Raw genomic sequence first — 25,970 nt, 5'->3', positions numbered from 1 at the left:
TAGTTGATACACCAAGGATTTGCCAAAACTATAAAATGGTCAACGTGCAAGAATGGCAGAGAAGAGAACCAAATAGAAACCCTTGATATTCAACCTGCTGAAATCAAATAACACATGATAATCCTGATAATGTTATATTCCCAGTGAGTAAAAATCGAGGGCACTTTCAAAAGACTATCAAAAAGGACTATACTTTCTTCGGACAAATTCTTCATGTTTCCATAGAAATAGGCATTAAAGAGAAATACACATACATATAAATGTTTGTGTGTGGGGGGGGGGGTATGTGTGTGAGCGAATTTTCACCTTCTTTTTTTATTGTTTATTTACTAGTGAAAAACCAAAAGCAACCAGTGTTGAAACCGGTGTAGTATTTTAATAAATTTGAATTAAAAGCAGCCATTTCAATGCAAAAACCTATTTTCTTATATGCATACATGTGTGGAAGTAAAACTATTCCTGTACATACATACATACATACATACATACATACATACATACATACATACATACATACATATATACACACAGACATACACACAACACACACACACATACAATATATACATATACTAGTATTTATGCATATATTTAATATATTTATACGTAAATATCTATACATATGCGTGTGTACTACATGTGTATATTTATATACATATATATATATATATATATATATATGTGTGTATATATATATATATATATATATATATATTATATATATATATAGGGAGAGTTTACGAAAAAAACAACTAAAGACGAAGACAGGTGGTGTACAAAACAAACAGATGTATTAGTATAACGCTCAGGAATAGAAAAAGTCTTTTACGTTTCGAGCCTACGCTCTTCTACAGAAAGGAACACAGATGACAAGGAGAGAAACAGGGAGAGAGAAAAATGTGTGTAGTGGCTAACGATCTATCATGGCGTCTTATATGTATGTATATATGTATAGATACATATAAGTATACATACGTATATACATACATACATATATACATACATGTATATAACTATACATACATCCAAACGATCTTCCAAACCAGAACTGGATAGTTTCATTCACTGAAGCATTTATGCAATCACCTTCCTGTCTTCCTTTGTATGTATCCATAACGCTCTTATGTTAACTCCTCAAATATGCTTGCAAAAGAATCTATGACAAATGTATGGTTTCAAACTATGATTATTTTAAAAGTTCTACTTACGTGTACGACAATATTGACCAACATAACCAGGACGGCATTTACATGCAAAGCTTTGTCCTTTTCTGATACATACGCCGCCGTTCTTACAAGGTCTCTTGTGGCATGGATTAACTAGTATATAAAGGAATACATACGCATATACATATATGTATATAGACAAGGTCGTGTGTATCAGTGTAAACAGCTTGTTAGCATCTAGCATGAGAATGGCTTCTATAGAACAGTCGAAGGAAAAACATAATCGAATGAAATTTATTAATCAATATATTAGATACAATGTGGAGGCGCGTGGCTTAGTGGTTTCTATTCCTGAACCGGGCAATTCGTTTGTGTTCCTGAGCAAAACACTTCATTTCACGTTGCTCCAGTCCACTCAGCTGGCAAAAATGAGTAACGCTGCGATGGACTGGCGTCTCGTCCAGCTACCTTTCCTTTCTATGAGTCTATGACATTCCTAGCTCCTGTGATATATTTGTAAAAGAAGACCTTACGATTATTTTTAATGTTATAGTAACACATAAGTATGGAGGCGCAATGGCCCAGTGGTTTGGACAGCAGATCGCGGTCGGAAGATCGCGGTTTCGAATCCCAGACCATTGTGTGTGTTTATTGAGCGAAAACACCTAAAAAGCTCAACGAGGCTCCGGCAGGGGGTGGTGGCGACGCCTGTTGTACTCTTTCGCCCCAAATTTCTCTCAATCTCTCTTCCTGTTTCTTGAGTAACGCTGCGATGGACCGGCGTCCCGTCCAGCTGGGGAGAACACATACGCCACAGAAACCGGGAAATCGGGCCCACAAGCCTGGCTAGGCTTGAAACGGCTGTATAAATAAATAAAAAAGTAACACTTAAGACAGTATTGTCCAGTATAACCAGCACGGCATTTTCAGGCGAATCTATGTCCTTTTCTGATACATTCGCCGCCGTCCTTACATGGATTGACTAAAGTTTCTCCCAAGATATTTCCTTTAACCAAGCCATTCAACCGATCACATTTCTTAATACATATTCATGAGGAACCTACTTTGGCTCTTTAAATATATTTGTAAAACAAAATCTATGATAAATCTATGCTTATAAATTATGGCTATTTGTTATGTTATACTTACATGTACTACAGTATCTTCCAGAGTAACCAGGTCTGCATTTACAGGTGAAACTATGTCCTTTCCTGATACATGCGCCGCCGTTCTTACAAGGTCTCCTATGGCATGGATTGACTAGGGTATAAAAGAAATAGAAGTTGTATTTCACAATCACATCTTTATTTACAACGGAATATAGTAGAATTCGCATTATGAATTTCCCGTCTAATCCTTTACTTGTTTTCTTTCTCGATTTCTCTTTACTTTTTTAATCATTCTCTCCCCTATTCTTCCTGATTTGTATCAAGGGAAATTAATTCCATCATCATCATCACCCTCATCATCTCATCATCATCATCGTCATCATCATCATGAAGATGCCTTAACTGATGTAGACAGTCAATGGAGTGCCACTCAAGACGCTTTTATAGTCAGCCGTCGTCACTGGTTTCTGCTCTCTGCCATTCGTAGCAGGTTCTTAATGCTGTAAAATTAGGATTTTCTACGTCACTGTGTATATATGCGTGTGTGTGTGTGTGTATTCATATATAATATGTGTGTGTGTGTATTCATATATAATGTGTGTGTGTGTGTGTGTGTGTGTGTGTGTGCGCGTTATAAAGAAAATGGAGAATGTGATAGCAGAAAATCAGTTCATGTCGTCTACGCACGTTTCAATTCCTACCTTCATATTTTACAATTAAATTGCATTATGAATTTAAAAGGGCAAAATTGACATAAATACATTTACATCCGAAAGGATGGAGAGTTCCTTACACACTGGATAACAGATTTTGTATGTATGTATGTGTGTGTGTGTGTATGTGTGTGCGCGTGTGTGTGTGTGAGCATGTGTGTCTTTGAATTCCTTTCTAAAAATAGCTAGATGTTAAACTACGACCACAGGGGACAATGGCTAATAGTAGACCTGAAGAACTAAGTCATATTAATTACTATTCACCCTAAATGGAATTCAGGTTTGTTTGTGTTTTTAGAGGCTGGCTACTACTCCTATCCTATTCACCTACCAAAAGAGTAAAAGTAGAAGATAAAAAAATTAATATATATATATATATATAATATATATATATATATATATATATATATATATATATATATATTATATATATATATATATATTGGTAAGTAACCAAATCAATATATTTAATTTCTACTTAATTAAGAGAATTTTCACTTTTTACTATAGTTTTCTTTTTATTCATGTGGATGTAATAGTCTTATCCGTTGATATTCTGTATTATTATATATAGTTTGTCAAATTAATTTTTAAAAATTTAAATGGGGGTACGATTCACAATGTATTACATGTATGAAGTTAAGCTATTTTCAAATAAGTGATTAAATAAGTGCTTTAAGTAAATTGGATCTGTAGTCTTCGTATCAGCTTTCTCCTTTCTGGTTTTGAGAAACCTAATTCCTAAAGATTGCCATTCGGGCAGTGTATTATATATCCCAGGACCACAATAATTATGTATGTATGTATGTATGTATGTATGTATGTATCAGTATATGTATCTGCGTATGTATATTATTATACAGTTTTTTTTTTTCAAGATTTCTTGCTAATAAAGAGTCGGATTCTAACCTAGATCCAAAGCTCCTTCACTGGAATTTCAACATCAACAGTGTATTTTTTGTATGTATGTATGTATGTATGTATGTATGTATGTATGTATGTATGTATGTATGTATGTATGTATGTATGTATGCAATGTCTGTGTAAGACCCTGCCTCAGTAAAGCTGGACTCATGAGTCATCTTCGTAGTCATAAAACGAGACAGTTGAGTGACAACCTGGCCACTGGTGGTGGTGTTACACATCAAACTAATCATATCTGTTGGGCATGTGGAAGAGAGTAATTCGGCAGGAGGACTTTAACGACATGCAAAGGTACATAAAGCCCAGTTACAGCTACAGCCGGCTATTACCGGTAAATGTTTTAGTTGCCAATTCTGTACAAGACATTGTAGATTTTTAACTGGGCTAAAAAGTCACATTCCATCACAGCACCAGTAACAGTTAAGCTTCGTGCAATGGCCATACTCGATAACGAGGAGGGCAGCCATGTATGTATGTATGTATGTATGTATGTATGTATGTATGTATGTATGTATGTATGTATGTGTGTGTGTGTATGTATGTATATACGTATATATGTGCAATATTTTGAGTCAGTGCATGTGAAGATTTGTATGTTTTGTTTTATGTATGTATTCTCGTGCATACAGTTGTGTCTAGATTGGCGCATATATATCTAAATGATAAACTTCTGGAAAGATAATCAGATCGATAGATAGATAGATAGATAGAGAGAGAGAGAGACATTATTTGGAATAACACGCAAGGTTTGCCGGTATGATTCGGAATAATTTCCAAATAATCGCCAAAATTGGACCATGGTGCATACAATTCATGCAGCCATTCCGACCATCACCTTTCTTTGCGAACCAGTTCAAACATGCTTGAGGCATTGTCGAATCCTTAAGAAAGCCATTTACTGCATTTTGTCATGGAGTAAATTTCTCACTGTCGACAGGGGTAAACACATCGGGTTCGAACATTACTCAAGCATATTTGAACTGATACAAGTTTGTATTTATAAACATTAGTGCTTTTGTTCATGGGGCTCTTAAATTAGCTCCTTTATATATTTGTAAAAGCAACTTATGGTGTATTTGTTGCTATAATTTATGATTATTTTTAATGTTATACTTACATGTATTACAATGTAGTCCAGTATAACCAGGTCGGCATTTACAGGTGAATCTATGTCCGTTCTTGATACATACGCCACCGTTCTTACAAGGTCTGCTATGGCATGGGTTGACTAGTGACGAAAAGGAATATAAATCATATTTCACAGCTTTCTGTATGTTTATAATATAATGACAATAAATTTTCCTTCAACGATGTCGCTTTTTACTATTTGTATTTAATTACTCTCTCGTTTTTTATCCCTTATTTTCAGCGGGTTTTTTTCCTTCCGCCTTCAGCGGTCTTTACTTGATTCTTTTCATTTATAACAAGTCATACAAGTGAAATGTAAATATAAGCTTTTACGAGTAATTAAAGACGGAGATTGACGCAGAAATCCGGAATTATCAATTCTACCTCACCTACCAGACGCTTCTCGTCCTTATAAACTTCTCTGTGCATGTTACTAAAACGCATGCTATATATATATATATATATATATATATATATATATATATATTCGGAATAACATCCATATGCACCCCAAAATTAAACCAAGGTATTTTCGCTCACCAAGCTATTCATGAAATCAGCTTCCTTTGTATGTATGGATAAGATGCCTTCGATAGCTCCTACGATATATTTGTAAGAAACACTAATGGTAAATCTGTAGCTATAATCTATGATTAACTATATTATACTTACATGTATTACAGTCTCTTCCAAAGTAACCAGGTCGGCATTTACAGATGAAGGCCTGTCTCTTCCTGATACATACGCCACCGTTTTTACACGGGTTCCTGTAGCATGGGTTAACTAGTGCACAAAAGAAATAAAAGTCGTATTTTGTAGTTTACTGTATAGGTTATATAGGTATAACGGTACAATTCCTCTTAACGAAGTATTCTTTTCTTCTCTAGGCACAAGACTCGAGATTTTGGGGGACGGGGTCAGTCGATTACATTGACCCCAGTACGCAACTGGTACTTACTTTATCGATCTCCGAAAAGGATGAAAGGCAAAGTCAACCTCGGTGGAATTTGAACTCAGAACGTAAAGATAGACGAAATACCGATAAGCATTCCGCCGGGCGTTCTAACGTTTCTTATTTCTTTATTGCCCACAAGGGGCTAAACAGAGGAGACAAACAAGGACAGACAAAGAGTTTAAGTCGATTACATCGATCCTAGTACGTAACTGATACTTAATTTATCGACTCCCAAAGGATGAAAGGCAAAGTCGACCTCAGGGAATTTGAACTTAGAACGAAACAGCAGACGAAATACCTATTTCTTTACTATCCACAAGGGGCTAAACACAGAGGGGACAAACAAGGACAGACATAGGTATTAAGTCGATTACATCGACCCCAGTACGTAACTGGTACTTAATTTATCGACCCCAAAAGGATGAAAGGCAAAGTCGACCTCAGGGAATTTGAACTCAGAACGAAACAGCAGACGAAATACCTATTTCTTTACTATCCACAAGGGGCTAAACGCAGAGGAGACAAACAAGGACAGACAAACGGATTAAGTCGATTACATCGACCCCAGTGCGTAACTGGTACTTAATTTATCAATCCCCGAAAGGATGAAAGGCAAAGGCAAAGTCGACCTCGGCGGAATTTGAATTCAGAACGTAACGGCAGACGAAATACGGCTACGCATTTCACCCGGCATGCTAACGTTTCTGCCGGTCGCTGCCTTCCTCTTAACGAAGTATTGTTTGTATTTAGTTCCTTTGTCGTTTTTCTTTTTACTTTTAGCCGTATTTTCCCCCTTTCATCTCCCTGTTTTACTTAACGAAACTTGTTTTATTTTTTCGCTTCGTAGCCACTCATACTATTGAAGTGTATTGTGTTAAATATCATAGGAGGCGCAATGGCCCAGTGGTTAGGGCAGCGGACTCGCGGTCGTAGGATCGCGGTTTCGATTCCCAAACCGGGCGTTGTGAGTGTTTATTGAGCGAAAACATCTAAAGCTCCACGAGGCTCTGGCAGGGGATGGTGGTGATCCCTGCTGTACTCTTTCACCACAACTTTCTCTCACTCTTCCTGTTTCTGTTGTACCTGTATTTCAAAGGGCCGGCCTTGTCACTCTCTGTGTCACGCTGAATATCCCCGAGAACTACGTTAAGTGTATACGTGTCTGTGGAGTGCTCAGCCACTTACACGTTAATTTCACGAGCAGGCTGTTCCGTTGATTCGGATCAACCGGAACCCTCATCGTCGTAACCGACGGAGTGCTTCCACAAATATAATAAATTGCTTTTGCATAAATAAAAACTGATTCACGTGGACAGTTTCACTAGCTAAAACAGCTGCTATGTTTTATACAGATATGTATGGCCAGGTGGTTAGGCTGTTGCACTCGGGATCTGGCGATCGTGTGTTCAACTCCCTGATTGGGCTGCGCGTTGTGTTCTTGAGCAAAACACTTAATTTCACGTTGTTCCTGTCCCTTTTTCCATCAGCGGGAATGTTAGCTAGCTCACCTAGCCAGTGGGGTAGTGTCATTTGAAAGCTAAAACAATACAAAATGCATTGTGACCAACGATGAATGACAACATTTGATAGCCTGGTCGATCATGTGATAACATTACATATATATATATATATATATATATATATATATATATATATTATATATATATATATATATATATATATATATATATAATAATTAATAACAACAGAAGTGTTAACACCGAAAAGTAATTTTCATCAGTAACTTGGAGGCTGCATTCGAACAAAGAATACTGTGTTTCTTAACCCAGAGAGAGGATACCTCACAAGGACCCGCAGGGCATAAAAGCACTCGTAGCTATATCGTTGACAGATGAGAAGCATCCGCTAAGGCTGCCGGAACCGCAAGTTCACTTGATTTCACCCTGATATGTACTCTTCTGTGACAGACGTTCAGCAAGGGCATAACAGCCGAATCTCCCGTCAACGATGTGTAGAACAGTGGTGTCCATTTAGAGAAACTGGTGTCGCAAACAGCCAGTGGGCCTATTACAAAAAATATTCAATTGCGACAGAAGCAACATGACTGCTAAAAGATAAACCTGATTTTTCCCTTCAGAACGTGGATGCTGCATTAGAACACGAAATACTGCGTTATTTACCTTGAGAGGATAAATAGATAAATAGACCGATATATATATATATATATATATATATATATATATATATATATAGATGAGTGTATATATATATAGATGAGTGTATTTTTACCTTGTTAACAATTAACACGGAAAAAATAAATAAATAGTTACCAGGGCAGCAAAAATCTCACAAGTAAAGGTGTTGTAACTCCTTGTTTATAAAGGTAGAAACTTCGTGTTTACGTTGAATATTTTGAATAATATGAATAAAAAATGGAGTTAACGCAGGTGAAATCAAATATTTTTACTTTCGACACTTTGCTAAAATGTCTTATTGACGAGTTTCGTTTTTTTCACTTTCCTGAGGAGAAGATTGCATTGTTTATACCATTTATTCTTTTGAATAGTATCAGTGGAATTTTCGAAACATGTGTCGAAAGTAAAAATATTTGATTACACCTGCGTTAACTCCATTTTTTATTTATATATATATATACGCAGTTATACCTTTATGTGTGTGTGTATGTATAATTGTTCAGAATCAAAATAGTGCTAGTTACATATAGTGTATGTATTTATGTATGTACGCATGCATACTTGCGATGAATACTTTCAATGTTATACATACGTGCAAGACAGTATTGTCCTGTATAACCAGGTCGGCATTTGCAGTGGAAGCCAGTTCCTTTCCTGATACATGCACCACCGTTCTTACAAGGTCTCCTGTGGCATGGATTAACTAGTGTATAAAAGAAATAACAGTCGGTTTTCACAATCTTCTGTATAATGCAATAACAGTGGAATTCCTTGTAATTAATACCCCATTTATTGTTGTTCTATGTTACTTGTCGAGCCATGCCTGGCTCATAAGGACCGGTTTCCCGGTTTCCTTGGCACATAGGTCCCCCACCTGGACAGGACGCCGGTCTGTCACAGGTGAGCTGCTAGATGCAGGAGGAAAGAGTGAGAGAAAATTGTAGCGAAAGAGTCAGCAGAAGTTCGCCATTACCTTCTGCCGGAACCGCGTGGAGCTTAGGTGTTTCGCTCATAAACACGCACATCGCCAGGTCTAAGATTCGAACCCGCGATCACTAGACCGTGAATTCGCTGCTCTAACCACTAGGCTAAGTGCCTCCACATGTACTTCTGCTCTATCTCTTTTATTGTCACTTTATGTTTTTACTTTTTATTCTCTCCCTACGTCTCCCACATAACATGAAAATAAATATGATTTTATTTTTGAAATTAAGAACTTTCGTTTTTCTTTTTTCTTTTCCATATATAAAAATTTCGAAGATATATATTTTGTTATTTTCCCCTTTGTGTTGAAGATAATCTGTTTTCATAGACATATATAACTTAACTACACATATATATATATATATATATATATATATATATAATATATATATATTATATATATATATAATATATAAACATATATAATATCAAAGGTTAATCTGGAATATTAGAAATTTCCATTACCGGTGGCCTAGCGTGTAAAACTTTAGTCAATAGACTATATATTATTCACATAAATACACTGTACATTTAAACACATAAGAGGTAGCTATCATAGGACTACCTGCACGCTAGAGAGGACAGTTAAATTCCGAACCACTATTAGAGATAAAATATCGAAGGGATGAAAAATAAAAGCATTTACCATCTAACTCCTAGACCAATGGTTTCAGACTTTTTTTAGCAAATAAAATAATTTGCTAGGCGAGGTCTTCTTCAGCAAGTACACCTAAGATTAAATATATATACACGAGCAATCCAGTATATGCCCCGTGCTTATACATTCTAATTTTTATAATCTACCGCGCAGGTGTACTTGCTGAAGAAGGCTTCACCTAGCAAATTCTTTTATTTGCTAAAAAAAAGTCTGAATCTATTGGTCCAGTTAGATGGTAAATGTTTTTATTTTTCATTCTCTTCGAAATTTTATCGCTAATAGTGGTTCAGAATTTAACTGTACTCTCTAGCGTGCAGGTAGTCCTATGATAGCTAACCTCTTATGTGTTTAAATGTACACTGTATTTATGTCAACATCAAGATGCACAAAAAACTTTTAGATGACTGCTCACACGGAGCCCATAGTGAAAATGAGTGTCTCTTTAAAAAATTCCTTTATAAGGAGTGACGTTTTGTTGATTCGTCGTTTCGTCCAACTCCATTCTTTCATATATATATATATATATATATATATATATATATCGTTGCTATTATGTTAAACTATCGTATGTCCAAATTTGGCCAAGTGCGGTTTATTTTTAATATTTAATTTTGCTTGCAATAGCCGGTTCTTTTGTTCAAACTATCGTATCTCCAGCTGCTTCAGGTGAAAATTCTCAAAGTGTAATACAAAGTCTTAGCATTTTACAAAAGTATAGTAAGCCTCACATACGACAGTTTTGCAAAAATATTTCTGACTGAAAATATCATACATGCATAGAGTTACGACTTTATGCACCCAACAAAGTATTATTGTTAAGCTGAAACTGCTGCTAAGGTAAAAAGAAATGGAATGGTGTGAAACTATTCTTTCGTTTTCTGAAAAAGCAATGTTTGGGACTTATGTCACTTTTGCTTATTACCAAGGATATATATATCGTTGCTATTATGTTAAACTATCGTATGTCCAAATTTGGCCAAGTGCGGTTTATTTTTAATATTTAATTTTGCTTGCATAGCCGGTTCTTTTGTTCAAACTATCGTATCTCCAGCTGCTTCAGGTGAAAATTCTCAAAGTGTAATACAAAGTCTTAGCATTTTACAAAAGTATAGTAAGCCTCACATACGACAGTTTTGCAAAAATATTTCTGACTGAAAATATCATACATGCATAGAGTTACGACTTTATGCACCCAACAAAGTATTATTGTTAAGCTGAAACTGCTGCTAAGGTAAAAAGAAATGGAATGGTGAAACTATTCTTTCGTTTTCTGAAAAAGCAATGTTTGGGACTTATGTCACTTTTGCTTATTACCAAGGATATATTATATCGTTGCTATTATGGAAAATATACAAGCATATATATATCAGTGTGTGGGAAGGGTTCGTGCGTGCATGTGTGTGTTTGTACGTGTGTTTGCTGTTGTTCTCCACCATAACATCCAAATGATTTCCTAAATTGTATTCTGACATTATTTACATGAAGCCATTCATCCAATCACATCCATTTGCATACATAAATAAATCAAGCTTCTACCTCAGCTCCTTTGCAATACTTTGCCACTTGTAAGAGTATCCTTAATCTATAGCTATAAAATATGATTGTTTTCAATGCTATACTCACATGCATGACAGTTTCGTCCGCTATATCCAGGTCGGCATTTACAGCTGAAGCTCCGTCCTCTTCCAATACATACGCCACCGTTCTTGCAAGGTCTCTTATGGCATGGATTAACTGGCGCATAAAAGAACAAATAAAAGTCCTATCTCACAGTCTTATGTCTTTTTACAATGCAATAACAGTGGGGCTCCCTTTTATTATTTAGTGTCTTTACTTATTTTCCATTTTTCTGTCTCACTCTTTGTTTTTCTTTTGTCTTCCCTATTTCTCCCCCACTTAGAGCATGAAACAAAATTGATTTCAGAAACGTGAAGGTTGTCAGGCGATGGTGTGGGAGGAGACAAATATAGGCACACACACACACACACACACACACACACACACACACACACACACACACACATACACAAGCATATATATATATATATATATACCGGGTATATTATTCACATTGGACGGATATTTGTCCTCATCTTGTTTGTTGTTAACACAATGTTTCGGCTGATATACCCTCCAGCCTTCATTTGGTGTCGTAGGGAAATTTCGAACCTGGGTTTTCCCTCCTAAGGTATTTTCCGATGTTTTTATTATTATTATTATTATTATTATTATTATTATTATTATTATTATTATATTATTATTATTATTATTATCATTATCATTGTTGTTGTTGGCCCGAGACTATAGTAGATGACACTTGCGGAAGGTGCTATTCAGTGGAACTGAACCTAATACCACGTGGTTAGCAAGCAAACTTCTTACCATGCAGCCACACCAGTGATAATATATACATATATGTATGTGTGTGTGTGTGTGTGTGTGTGTGTGTGTGTGTGTGTGTGTGTGTGTGTGTATATATATATATATATTATATATATATATATGTATATATATATATATATATGCATGTATATATTTGTGTATGAATATTTATATATGTAAATATCAATGTGGGGGGTCGTACCTGCGTGCGTGTGTGTATGTGTGTGTGTTGTTGTTCAACATAACATCCAAATGATTTCCAAAATTGTACCATGATACTTCTTACACGAAGCCATTCATCCAATCAATATTACTTTTCATAAATGAAGCTTCTACCTCAGCTCCTTTGCAGCTCCTTCTGCACTTGTAAAAGTATCGTTAAAGGCTATAAAATAGGATTCTTTTCAATGCTATACTCACATGCATGACAATGTCGTCCGCTATATCCAGGTCGGCATTTACAGCTGAAGCTCCGTCCTCTTCCAATACATAAGCCACCGTTCTTGCAGGGTTTGCTATGGCATGGATTAACTGGCGCATAAAAGAACAAATGAAAGTCCTATTGCACAGTCTTATGTATTTTTGCAATACAATAACAGTGGGGTTCCCTCTTATTAATGTGCCCTTGAGCGTCTTTACTTATTTTCCAATTTTGTGTCTCACTCTTTAATTTTTTCTTTTGTCTTCCCTATTTCTACTCACAGCATGAAAAAAATAGTGATTTCTGAGACTTAAAGCTTGTCAGCCGATAGTGAAGGAGGAGTCAAATATAGGCACACACACAAACATATATATATATATATATATATATATATATATAAACCAGATACATTTTTAACATTATTTACATTCGATGGATATTTGTACTCATCTTGTCTGTTGTTAACACATTTCGGCTGATATACCCTCCAGCCTTCATCAGGTGTCTTGGGGAAATTTCGAACATCGGTTCTCACTCTTAATGTATTATTCGATGTTAATTATTATTGTTTTTATTATTGTTGTAGTTGTAGTTGTTGTTGTTGTTCGCCCGAGACTACAGTAGTTCACATTTGCGGAAGGTCCCAGGCAGTAGGACTGAACCTAATACCACCTGGTTGGGAAGCAAACTTCTTACCATGCAGCGACACCAGTTATGATATATATATATATATATAGTGAATTGAAGAAATGGAGTTGAACGAAGATTGAACAGAAATCGTTTTATTGCATTCTACACGTGTTTCGAAAGGCACAATTTACCAAATTCCGATTGAATAAGGAGACCATATTGTGTCTTTCTCTTCAGGAAGAAATAGGAAATCCGTTGGAAAAAACAAAAACAGAACAGAGGCGGAGCAAAACAAATCGAACGAGGCTCCTAAGAGCCCATGGCCAAACATAAAGCACACACACAAACATGTGATTTTTGCTACCAAGGTATCGGTTAAACTTTTGATTAATCTGCAACAAGATTATTCATCTTTCTATTTCACAAAATATATATATATATATATATATATATATATATATATATATATATATATATATATATATATATATATATATATATGCATGTATATATTTGTGCATGGACATTTATACATGTATATATCAATGAGGGGGATCGTACGTGCGTGTGTGTATGCGTGTATGTGTTTGGACGTGTGTTTGTTGTTCAACATAACATCTAAAAAAATTTCCAAAATTGTACCTTCAAATTACTTACACGAAGCCATTCATCCAATCACATTCCTTTTCATACATAAATGAAGCTTCTACCTCACCTCCTTTGCAGCTCCTTCTGCACTTGTAAAAGTATCGTTAAAGGCTATAAAATATGATTGTTTTGAAATGCTATACTCACATGCATGACAGTTTCGTCCGCTATATCCAGGTCGGCATTTACAGCTGAAGCTCCGTCCTCTTCCAATACATACGCCACCGTTCTTGCAAGGTCTGCTATGGCATGGATTAACTAGCGCATAAAAGAACAAATAAAAGTCCTATTGCACAGTCTTATGTATTTTTACAATGCAATAACAGTGGGGTTTCCTTTTATCAATACTACATTAACTGTCTTTACTTATTTAACATTTTTGCTTCTCTCTCTCCGTCTCTCTGTATGATTTTCTTTGGTCTCCCGTATTTCTCCCTCACAGCATGAAAAATAAAGATTCGGAAACGTGAAGCATAAAACTTTATTCAGTATGCGGGCATGCTGGAGCACCGCATAAAGGGTTTTAGTGGAGGAAATCGACCCCAAGCGTTACTCTTTGTAAGCCTAGTACTTATTTTATTTAGCCACTTTTGCCGAACCGCTAACTTACACTCTAACATCGGTGCCAGGCGATGGTACAGGAGGTCGAATATAGGCACACACACATATATGGTACAGGAGGTCGAATATAGGCACACACACATATAAATCCATATATATATATATATACTTATATATATTCATATATATATGTGTGTATATATATATATATATATATATATATTATATATATATATATATATATATATATATATATTTATACATACATATATATATACACATACACACACACATATATATATACATGTATATGGAACGGGTTTCTTTCTTTTCCGTCTATCAAATCTGCTCACAAGTCCTTCATTAGTCCGACGCCGTAATAGGGGACATATGCGGAAGGTGATACTTGCTTCAGAACAAACTTTTTACCACACATTGAAGCCAGCGACTAGAAATATTTGTGTATGTGTATGAATATTTATATATGTAGATATGAATGTAGGGAGGATTCGTGCGTGCGTGCATGCGTGTGTGTTTGTAAGTGTCTGTGTGTGTGAGTTGGTGTTGTTCAACATAAAACCCAAATGATTTCCAAAATTGTACCCTGACATTATTTACATAAAGCCATTCATCCAGTCATATCCATTTCATACATAAATGAAGCTTCTACCTCACCTCCTTTGCAATACTTTGCCACTTGTAAAAGTATCTTTAATCTATGGCTATAAAATATGATTATTTCGAAATGCTATACTCACATGCATGACAGTTTCGTCCGCTATATCCAGGTCGGCATTTACAGCTGAAGCTCCGTCCTCTTCCAATACATACGCCACCGTTCTTGCAAGGTCTGCTATGGCATGGATTAACTAGAGCGATAAAAGAACAAATAAGAGTCCTATTTCACAATTATGTAATTTTACAATGCAATAACAGTGGGGTTTCCTTTTATTAATGCCACATTAATTGTCTTTACTTATTTACCATTTCTGTTCTCTTCTCTCTCTCTCTCTCTCTCTCTCTCTCTCTCTCTCTCTCTCTCCCTCTCTCTGTATGATTTTCTTTTGTCTCCCCTATATTCCCTCACAGCATGAAAAATGAAGATTTCGGAAATATTAAGCATAAAACATTATTCTTTTATTCTCTCAGCGTGCGGGCATACTGGGGCACGCGGTGGGGTAAAGAGTTTTTGTAGAAGAAATCGATATAATATATATAATATATATTATATATATATACAAGGGCTTCTTTCATTTTCCGTCTATCAAATCTGCTCACAAGGCCTTGATTAGCTCGAGGCCATAATAGGAAGGTGCCATTTGCTTGAGAGAAAACTTTTTACCACACATCCAAGACAGCGACTATATACACATATGCATATATGTGTGTGTATGTTTGTGTGTGTGTGCATATAGCTGTGTATGTGTATGAATATTTATATATGTAAATATGAATGTAGGGGGGTTCGTGCATGCATGCTTGTGTGTTTGTACGTGTCTGTGTGTGTGAGATGGTGTTGTTCAACATAACATCCAAATGATTTCCAAAGTTGTATTCGGGCATTATTTACATAAAGCCATTCATCCAATCACATCATTTTCATACATAAATGAAGCTTCTACCTCACCTCCTTTGCAATACTTTGCCACTTGTAAAAGTATCGTTAATCTATAGCTATAAAATATGATTATTTTGAAATGCAATACTCACATGCTTGACAGTTTCGTCCGCTATATCCAGGTCGGCATTTACAGCTGAAGCTCCGCCCTCTTCCAATACATACGCCACCGTTCTTGCAAGGTCTGCTATGGCATGGATTAACTAGAGCGATAAAAGAACAAATAAGAGTCCTATTTCACAATTATGTAATTTTACAATGCAATATCAGTGGGGTTTCCTTTTATTAATGCCACATTAATTGTCTTTACTTATTTCCCTTTCTGTTTCTCTTTCTCTCTCTCTCTCTCTCTCTCTCCTCTCTCCCCCTCTCTCTCTCTCTCTCTCTCCCTCTCTCTGTATGATTTTCTTTTGTCTCCCCTATATTTCCCTCACAGCATGAAAAATGAAGATTTCGGAAATATTAAGCATAAAACATTATTCTTTTATTCTCTCAGCGTGCGGGCATACTGGGGCAACGCGGTAAAGAGTTTTTGTAGAAGAAATCGATATATATATATATATATATATATATATATACAACGGGCTTCTTTCATTTTCCGTCTATCAAATCTGCTCACAAACCTTGATTAGCTCGAGGCCATAATAGGAAGGTGCCATTTGCTTGAGAAAACTTTTTACCACACATCAAGACAGCGACTATATACCATATGCATATATGTGTGTTATGTTTGTGTGTGTGTGCATATAGCTGTGTATGTGTATGAATATTTATATTGTAAATATGAATGTAGGGGGGTTCGTGCATGCATGCTTGTGTGTTTGTACGTGTCTGTGTGTGTGAGATGGTGTTGTTCAACATAACATCCAAATGATTTCCAAAGTTGTATTCGGACATTATTTACATAAAGCATTATATCCAATCACATCATTTTCATACATAAATGAAGCTTCTACCTCACCTCCTTTGCAATACTTTGACCACTTGTAAAAGTATCGTTAATCTATAGCTATAAAATATGATTATTTTGAAATGCAATACTCACATGCTTGACAGTTTCGTCCGCTATATCCAGGTCGGCATTTACAGCTGAAGCTCCGCCCTCTTCCAATACATACGCCACCGTTCTTGCAAGGTCTGCTATGGCATGGATTAACTAGAGCGATAAAAGAACAAATAAGAGTCCTATTTCACAATTATGTAATTTTACAATGCAATATCAGTGGGGTTTCCTTTTATTAATGCCTCATTAATTGTCTTTACGTATTTTCCATTTTTACTTCTGGCTCTATGTTTTGCTTTTGTCTCCCCTATTTCTCCATCACTTACAGCATGAAAAAAATGATTTTATAAACGTTATGGTTGTCTGGCGATGGTGTGGGGGAGTCAAGTATATATACATATACAACGGGTACATCATTAAGATTATTTACATTCGACGAATATCTGTCCTCATCTTGTTGGTTGTTAACACAACGTTTCGGCTGATATACCCTCCAGCCTTCTTCAGGTTTCTTGAGGAAATTTGGAACATGGGTTCTCATTCCTAAGGTATTTTTCGATGTTATTATTATTATTATTCTCCGGGTCACTGCTGGAAATCGAACTCGGAATCTTGGGTTTGGTAGCCTGCGCTCTTAACCGCTATGCCATATGCCCGTGAGCAATTACGGAGTGAATTTTAGGGCTATAAATCTAATATTTTTCTATCCTTTCCATACCGGTTCCCATATGCTGTTCCATATGCTGCTCATATCTACTGATTCCCATATGCTTCCCAAATCTGCACTCGGTCTGCTTAGGAGATTGTTGTGTCCTACCATATGTGCTGCTTCTTTTAGTTTTCATATTTTCCAGTGATGTTCTCAGTCTATTATTTTAACTTCATCCTACAGGGGGAGGTGGTCTCCATTTGTTCCATACATGATCAGCTATACCCTATTTATCAACATCTACTCGTGTCACAGCTTTGCGGTGTTCCTTTACCCTTATTTTGAGGGGGTGGCATGTTCGGCTTTGTATAACCTACCACAGCTGCATGGTGGTTTTACGAGAAAAAGATATTTGCGAAGTGTTGTATTACTCTTCAATACTGTCCTGATGTCATACGGGCCGCATATCTTTTGTATCTTTTCGGAGAGGCCTTCTACATAGGATACACAGAGAGTGGACAGTTTTTTGGCCTCGTCTTCTCTCTTCTTCATAATTGGAGTGGATAGTATACTTTTCGGGTAGTTGTTGCTTAACAGATCGTTATTGAGCTTCATCATTTTTTCGTGGTGTATCACGATCGCTACTTATATTCTTTGCTCGATGTTTTAGGCACTGAGCAATCCCTCTCTTTACACTGTATGGATGGTGGGAATTGAAGTTGAGGTATACGGATGTCATGAATCCATACTTGGTGCGTGTTACTAATACGTCCAGGAATGCCAGCTGATTATCTTTTTCTTTTTCCATTGTGGACTGTATGGATGTCTTTATTGAGTTCACATGATCTAACAGCACTTGGACGTATTAGAACCGTATATACAACGGGTTTTATTCAGTTTCCGTTTAACAAATTTGCTCACAAAGATTTTGATGGCCCGAGGCTGCAGAGACTTGCGGAAGGCGCCACGCAGTGGGACTGAACCTAATACCACATGCTTGGGAAGCAAACTTCTTACCACGCAGTCACACGAGCTGGCAGAAACGTTAGCACGCCGGGCGAAATGCGTAGCTGTATTTCGTCTGCCGTTACGTTCTGGGTTCAAATTCCGCCGAGGTCCACTTTGCCTTTCATCCTTTCGGGGTCGGTAAATTAAGTACCAATTACGCACTGGGGTCGATGTAATCGACTTAACCTTTGTCTGTCCTCTCTGGTTAGCCCCTTGTGGGTAGTAAAGAAATATATATATATATATATATATATATGCATGTATATGTCTATTCATGAATATTTATACATGTAAATATCATTGTCTATGGTGGGTTCGTGCGTGCGTTCATACGTGTATGCATACTTATATGTTTCTACGTGTGTATGTGTGTGTGTGTTTCTGCGTGTGTGTTTGTTGTTATCGTTCAACACAACATCCAAATGATTTCCAAAGCTGTATCCTCGTATGACCTACACGAAGCCATTCATCCAGTCACATCATATTCATACATAAATGAAGTTTCTACCTCACCTCTTTTGCTGCTCATTCTGCACCTGTAAAAGTATCCTTAATCTATAGCTATAAAATATGATAGTTTTCAATGCTATACTCACATGCATGACAGTGTCGTCCGCTATATCCAGGTCGGCATTTACAGCTGAAGCTCCGCCCTCTTCCAATACATACGCCACCGTTCTTGCAAGGTCTCGTATGGCATGGATTAACTACCGTATAAAAGAACAAATAAGAGTTCTACTTCACAATCTTATGTATTTTTACAATTCAATAACAGTAGGGTTTCCTTTTATCAATGCCCCATTAATTGTCTTAAATGATTTTCCATTTTTGCTTCTCTCTCTCTCTCTCTCTCTCTCTCTCTCTCTCTCTCTCTCTCTCTCTCGCTCTCTCTCTCTGTATGATTTTTATTTGTCTCCCCTATTTCTCCCTCACAGCATGGAAAATAAAGATTTCGTAAATGCTAAGCATAAAACATTATTCTTTTAGTGTTTCAGTCTGCGGACATGTTGGAGAACCGCGTTAAAGAGTTTTAGTAGAAGAAACCGACCCGAAGACTTACTCGGTGTAAGCATAGTACTTATTTTATTTTGTTTCTTTTGCTGAACCGCTAAGTTACCGGGACGTAAACACTCCAACATCGGTTGTCAGGTGATAGAGTGGGAGGTCAGATTTAGTCATATATATATATATACAACGGGCTTCTTTCATTTTCCGTCTATCATATCTGCAAGCAAGCCTTTAGTTGGCCCGAGGCTATAGTAGAAGACATTTGCGGAAGGTGCTACGCAGTGGGATTGAACCTAATACAACATGCTTGCGTAGCAAACTTCTTACCACGCAGCCACATAGTGGTTTATATATATATATATATTATATATATATATTATATATATATATATATATATATATATATATATATATATATATATTATATATCTATATGTATTATATATATATATATATATAATATATATATCTATATATAATTATATATGTATGTATATAATATATATATATATATATATATATATATATATATATATATAATATATATATATATATATATATATAAACTTAGATAAACTTAGATATGTTTCGACCAGAGATGGTGTCCAGGCATGTCTAACTTAATAGCACCACCTGATAGGATTATACGAATCCTGTTTAAGTCAAGTTTTGTTCAAGTATGAGTTCTTGTTGGGTGAGTTGTATCCAGTTTTGTTCAAGTAGTGAGTTCTTGTTGGGTGAGTTGTATCCAATTATGGGTGGCTTGTCTGGTATTCTTTGAAGGAATCTATCCAGACTCTGTTTGAAGTTGATGGATCCTTTTCCTCTTTGATCTCCCTCGGGACAATGTTAAATAGGGCAGGGCCTGTTGAGGAAAAGAAATTATGTTGCAGTGTACATGTATGTTGTGATCTTGAATTTGGCAGGGGACGTATAGCCCGTGGTCCAAGTCTCGGATGAACCTTGAAGCTAATGTTTAGGTCGTTTGGGCAAAGTTGGCGGTATATTTTCCACATCGTACAAATGATGTACCGCTCACGGCGACGCTGGAGGGAGTAAAGTTTCAAGGCTTTAAGGCGATCCCAATAGTCGAGAGCAGCCATGCCTTCAATTTGTTTAGTGAGAGCCCTCTGGGGTGACTCAATTCTGGAGATGTTTTGTCTTGTGTGAGGAGACCACAGTGGGCAGCAGTATTCAGGTGTGGCCGTACAAAGGATGAAAAAAGTGGTATGATGACACCTTGTTCTCTGGACCGGAAAGTTCTTAGATCCAGGAACTCATCCTACGAGCTGTATCGACCTTCTTGTGATGTGTGCACTCCAACTGAGATCGTCATCAACAATTACACCCAGGTCTTGATATTGTTAGAGGCTGTGAGCGGTTCCCTGAAGGAAGAGAGTATGGTTGTTTTAGTGAGGAATTTCTTCCAAAATGCATCAGCTCAAATTTTCCCTGATTCAGTTGCATTTTGTTCTGTCTGCCCATTGACTCACAGCATATAGGTCAGACTGGAGTTGAGTTCGGTCTGCTTCTTCATTGACGATTTGCTGGAGCTTAGTGTCATCAGCGAATATTTTCACTTTGCAGTGATGTACGACACTGGAAAGGTCGTTTACATAAATTATGAAGAGTAGCGGACCCAAAACAGTTCCCTGGGGAACACCGCTGGTGACTTTTGCTGGGTTGAGTGGACTCCATCAACTACAACATGTTGTGTTCTATTCGCTAGGAAATACTGAATCCAGTGTAGAACTTTTCCACGGATTCCAACATTTGCCAATTTTGAGAGTAGGATGTTATGGTCTACCCTGTCGAACGCTTTACTGAAGTCAAGGTATATGACGTCAGAGTTCGAACCTGTTCCCAGGCTTTGAGTACATCTTCAATGTGGTTAAGAGCTTGTGTTAGACAGTCCCTGCCACAGCGAAAGCCATGCTGATTTGAATTTAGGAGTTTGTGGGTCTCCAGGAAGTCAGCTATCCTTGATCTTAACACTCTTTCAAACACTTTAATGATGTGGGAGGTGAGTGAGATTGGGCGATAGTTGACTGCGAGGGATCTGTTTCCTGTTTGAAAACCGGGATGACCGACTGGATAGAAACTTTTTCGGTATATAACCTGCGTCTAAACGAGTTTCTCCAGAGGTTGGTCAGAGGGACTGCAAGTTGATATCTACATTCCTTCAGGAGACTGGCGGGAAATCTATCAGGGCCTACAGCAGAGTAATGTTTGACCTCATTTATTGCTGCTACGATGTCGGTGGCAGTGAAGGTTATGTCTGCGATTTTGTGTTGGGAGTCAGCTTCGTTCGTTTCCCTCACATCAATATCAGTGGGAACACTGAAGACAGAGCAATATTGTTTCTGCAGTATTTCTGCCATTTCTTTAGCATCGTGTTGGGGAATGCCGTTTTCATCAATCAATGGCCCAATAGGTGAGACAGTGGTTCTATGCTTATTTGCATAGGAATAGAACACTTTTGGGTTCTGTTTGATGTTTTTGATTACCCATTGTTCCTCCACAGCTCTTTGATTTTCAATGGAGGTTTTCATGTTAGTCTGCAGATGAAGTTTTTCCAGCTCTAGTCTTTTCATTGTTGTTGAATGTGGGTGTTGCGTGTGGGAATATTTTAATTGGTTGATTTTTTGTTGAGTCTTTTGATGCGCCTGATGAGTGTTTTTTTTCTTTTTAGGGAGCCGGTTCTGTTGTGTTAGTAGATTTCTTGGGAGCGTGTTTAGAGCATGTGTCGGTGACAAGGTTTCAAAGTGCTGCCACGCGGTCTCAATATGAGGGGAATTGAGAGTAAAAGACCAGTCGATGGAAGACAGATCCTTTCTGATTGTTCCCCAGTCCGCTTTGTGGAAATTTATGTTGTCAAATGGGTGCCATGGAGTGGGATTGGCTGGTTTGTTTTTATACGTCGGGAATTAAGATTGCAGAGTACCATGTCGTGGTCTGAGAGGAGAGTTTTTCGACTGAAATGCTGTGAACGTAGCTAGAGTGATTGGTCAGTACCAGATCCAAGATCGTTTTATTCTGTCTCGTTGGTTCAAGCACTAGCTGAGTCAGGAAATACTCATCCATCAGATTAAAGAGCAGTTCTGCTGCTGCCTATCTGATGTAGAGCACTTGCCTAACTTCGGAGTATTTGTGGGCCAGTTCACATGAGGGAGGTTAAAATCACCCATCACTATTATGTTTCCGGAGTGTACTTCCGAAGAAGGACTTGACTTTGCTAAGGCACTCTTCAAAGTACTTTAGAGGTGCCTGGGGAGGCCTGTAAAGACCAACAATGGTTATGTCCTTGTCTTTGGTGTATAACTGATACCGATTCACAGTAGCCATTGGAAATGTGTCCTTGGCATCAAGTGAAAAGCGTCATGGATAAAGATGGCTGTCCCTCCCTTATTTCGGTCTGTGCGATCCGCACGAACAATGGTGAAATCTTTTATTTTCACCTCTGCGTCCATATGGGTGTTGTTTCAGGTGAGTCTCGGTAAGGATAAAGAAAGGGAAGCAATGTGCCATTTCGGCAAGCCAACTCTCTATATATGGGATCTTCCATTTTTGGGCAATAATACATATATATATATTTAAATATTATATATATATATAATATATATATATATTTAAATATGTATATATATATATATATATATTATATATATATATATATTTAAATATGTATATATATATATATATATATATATATATATATATCTATATATATATATATTATATATTATATATATATAATATATATATAATTTAAATATGTATATAAATTTATATATATATAATATATATATATATATATAATATAATATATATTATATATATAGATCAATAAATGGTGGGTTGTGTTGACCGCACGTGGAGAAATGATAAGTAAGGAAATTTTTTTAAAAATGCAGAATGCTCAAATGAAAGAAAAATTTAATAAAATGAGAAATTGATTATATATTTATATATTTCTCAATTTCTCATTTTTATTAAAATTTCTTTCATTTGAGCATTCTGCATTTTAAAAAATTTTTCCTTACTATATGTATATATATATATATATATTATATGCATTTATATATTTGTGCATGAATATTCATATATGTAAATATCAATGTGGGGGGTCGTACGTGCGTGCGTGTGTATATGTGTTTGTGCTTCGACGTGTCTTCGTTATTGTTCAGCATAACATCCAAAAGATTTCCAAAATTGTACCCTCATATTACTTACACGAAGCCATTCGTCCAATCACACTCATTTTCATACATAAATGAAACTTCTACCTCACCTCCTTTGCAACTCCTTCTTCCCTTGTAAAAGTATCCTTAATCTATAGCTATAAAATATGATTCTTTCCAATGCTATACTCACATGCATGACAGTGTCGTCCGCTATATCCAGGTCGGCATTTACAGCTGAAGCTCCGTCCTCTTCCAATACATACGCCACCGTTCTTGCAAGGTCTCTTATGGCATGGATTAACTAGCGCATAAAAGAACAAATAAGAGTCCTATTGCACAGTCTTATGTATTTTTACAATGCAATAACAGTGGGGTTTCCTTTTATTAACACCCCATTAATTGTCCTTACCTATTTTCCATTTTTCTCTCTCACTCTTTGTTTTTCTTATGTCTTCCCTATTTCAATGTGGGGGGTCGTACGTGCGTGCGTGTGTGTATGTGTGTGTGTGTGTTTGGACGTGTGTTTGTTGCTATTGTTCAACATAACATCGAAAGGATTTCCAAAGTTGTACCCTGATATTACTTACATAAAACCTTTCATCCAGTCACATCGTTTTCATACGTAACTGAAGCTTCTACCTCACCTCCTTTGCAATACTTCTGCACCTGTAAAAGTATCCTTAATCTATAGCTATAAAATATGATAGTTTTGCAATGCTATACTCACATGCATGACAGTGTCGTCCGCTATATCCAGGTCGGCATTTACAGCTGAAGCTCCGTCCTCTTCCAATACATACGCCACCGTTCTTGCAAGGTCTGCTATGGCATGGATTAACTGGCGCATAAAAGAACAAATAAAATTCTTAATTCACAGTCTTCTGTATTTTTACAATGCATTAATAGCGTGGCATTTCCTTTTATTAACACCCCATTAATTGTCTTTACTTATTTAACATTTTTGCTTCTCTCTCTCTCTTTCTCTCTCTCTTTCTCTCTCTCTCTCTCTGTGATTTTGTTTTGTCTTCCCTATTTCTCCCTCACAGCATGAAAAATAAAGATTTCGGAAATGTTAAGCATAAAACATTATTCTTTTATTGTTTCAGTCTGCGGACATGCTGGAGCGCTGCCTTAAAGTGATTTTGTGGAAGACATTGACCCAAGATTTACTCGTAGTAAGCCTAGTACTTATTTTAACTAGTAAATTTTGCTGAACCGCTAAGTTACGGGGATGTAAACACTCCAAAATCGGTTGTCGGGCAATGGTGGTGGCGGTCAGATATAGGCACACACACACATATATAAATACATACACACACACATATATATATATGTATGTATATATGTATGAATGTATGTATGTATATCTGTGTATCTGTATGAATATATATATATGCAAATATGAATGTAGGGGGTTTCGTTCGTGCATGTGTGTGTATGTGTGTGTGTTTGTAGGTGTGTGTATGTGTATGTTTGTAGGTGAGTGTGTGTGAGAGAGAGAGTGTGTGTGAGAGAGAGAGTGTGTGTGTGTGTATGTGTGTTTGTTGTTGTTGTTCAACATAACATCTAAATGACTCCCAAAGCTGTATCCTCTTATTACTTACACGAAACCATTCATCCAATCACATTCCTCTTCATAAATAAATGAAGTTTCTACCTCAGCTCCCTTGCAGCTCCTTCTGCACTTGTAAAAGTATCCTTAATCTATAGCTATAAAATATAATAGTTTTGCAATGCTATACTCACATGCATGACAGTTTCGTCCGCTATATCCAGGTCGGCATTTACAGCTGAAGCTCCGCCCTCTTCCAATACATACGCCACCGTTCTTGCAAGGTCTGCTATGGCATGGATTAACTAACGCATAAAAGAACAAATAAAAGTCCTATTGCACAGTCTTATGTATTTTTACAATGCAATAACAGTGGGATCTCCATTTATTAATGCCCCCTTAATTGTGTTTTCGTATTTTCCATTTTTACTTCTGACTCTTTATGTTTTGTTTTTCTCCCCCTATTTCTCCCTCTCTTACAGCATGAAAAAGAAGAATGATTTCAGATATGTA

The 25,970-nt window shown here is 36.7% G+C and overlaps 1 protein-coding gene across 3 annotated transcripts in view; it reads right to left on the bottom strand.

Moving 5' to 3' along the window:
* LOC115209189 overlaps nucleotides 1-25,771 on the bottom strand; it is a 47,734-nt gene extending 21,963 nt beyond the window's left edge. For 2 of the 3 annotated variants that reach the window (XM_036500899.1, XM_036500901.1), the window contains exons 1-14: nucleotides 25,652-25,771; nucleotides 24,633-24,743; nucleotides 24,096-24,206; nucleotides 19,310-19,420; nucleotides 17,099-17,209; nucleotides 16,146-16,256; nucleotides 15,194-15,304; nucleotides 14,022-14,132; nucleotides 11,413-11,527; nucleotides 8,744-8,854; nucleotides 5,713-5,823; nucleotides 5,030-5,140; nucleotides 2,316-2,426; nucleotides 1,209-1,319 (exon numbers count right to left, since the gene is read on the bottom strand). In XM_036500899.1, coding sequence (XP_036356792.1) covers nucleotides 1,209-1,319; nucleotides 2,316-2,426; nucleotides 5,030-5,140; nucleotides 5,713-5,823; nucleotides 8,744-8,854; nucleotides 11,413-11,527; nucleotides 14,022-14,132; nucleotides 15,194-15,304; nucleotides 16,146-16,256; nucleotides 17,099-17,209; nucleotides 19,310-19,420; nucleotides 24,096-24,206; nucleotides 24,633-24,743; nucleotides 25,652-25,657 — 1,453 coding nt within the window. In that variant the 5' untranslated portion in view covers nucleotides 25,658-25,771. The remainder of the gene's footprint in view (nucleotides 1-1,208; nucleotides 1,320-2,315; nucleotides 2,427-5,029; nucleotides 5,141-5,712; nucleotides 5,824-8,743; nucleotides 8,855-11,412; nucleotides 11,528-14,021; nucleotides 14,133-15,193; nucleotides 15,305-16,145; nucleotides 16,257-17,098; nucleotides 17,210-19,309; nucleotides 19,421-24,095; nucleotides 24,207-24,632; nucleotides 24,744-25,651) is intronic. The other variant, XM_036500900.1, reaches the window with a different exon arrangement.
* Between the last annotated feature and the right edge of the window lie 199 nt (nucleotides 25,772-25,970).

Source organism: Octopus sinensis, linkage group LG3 (genome assembly GCF_006345805.1).
Source record: "Octopus sinensis linkage group LG3, ASM634580v1, whole genome shotgun sequence".
Taxonomy (NCBI): Eukaryota; Metazoa; Mollusca; class Cephalopoda; order Octopoda; family Octopodidae; genus Octopus; species Octopus sinensis.
This window is presented reverse-complemented; position numbering and strand designations above follow the sequence as displayed.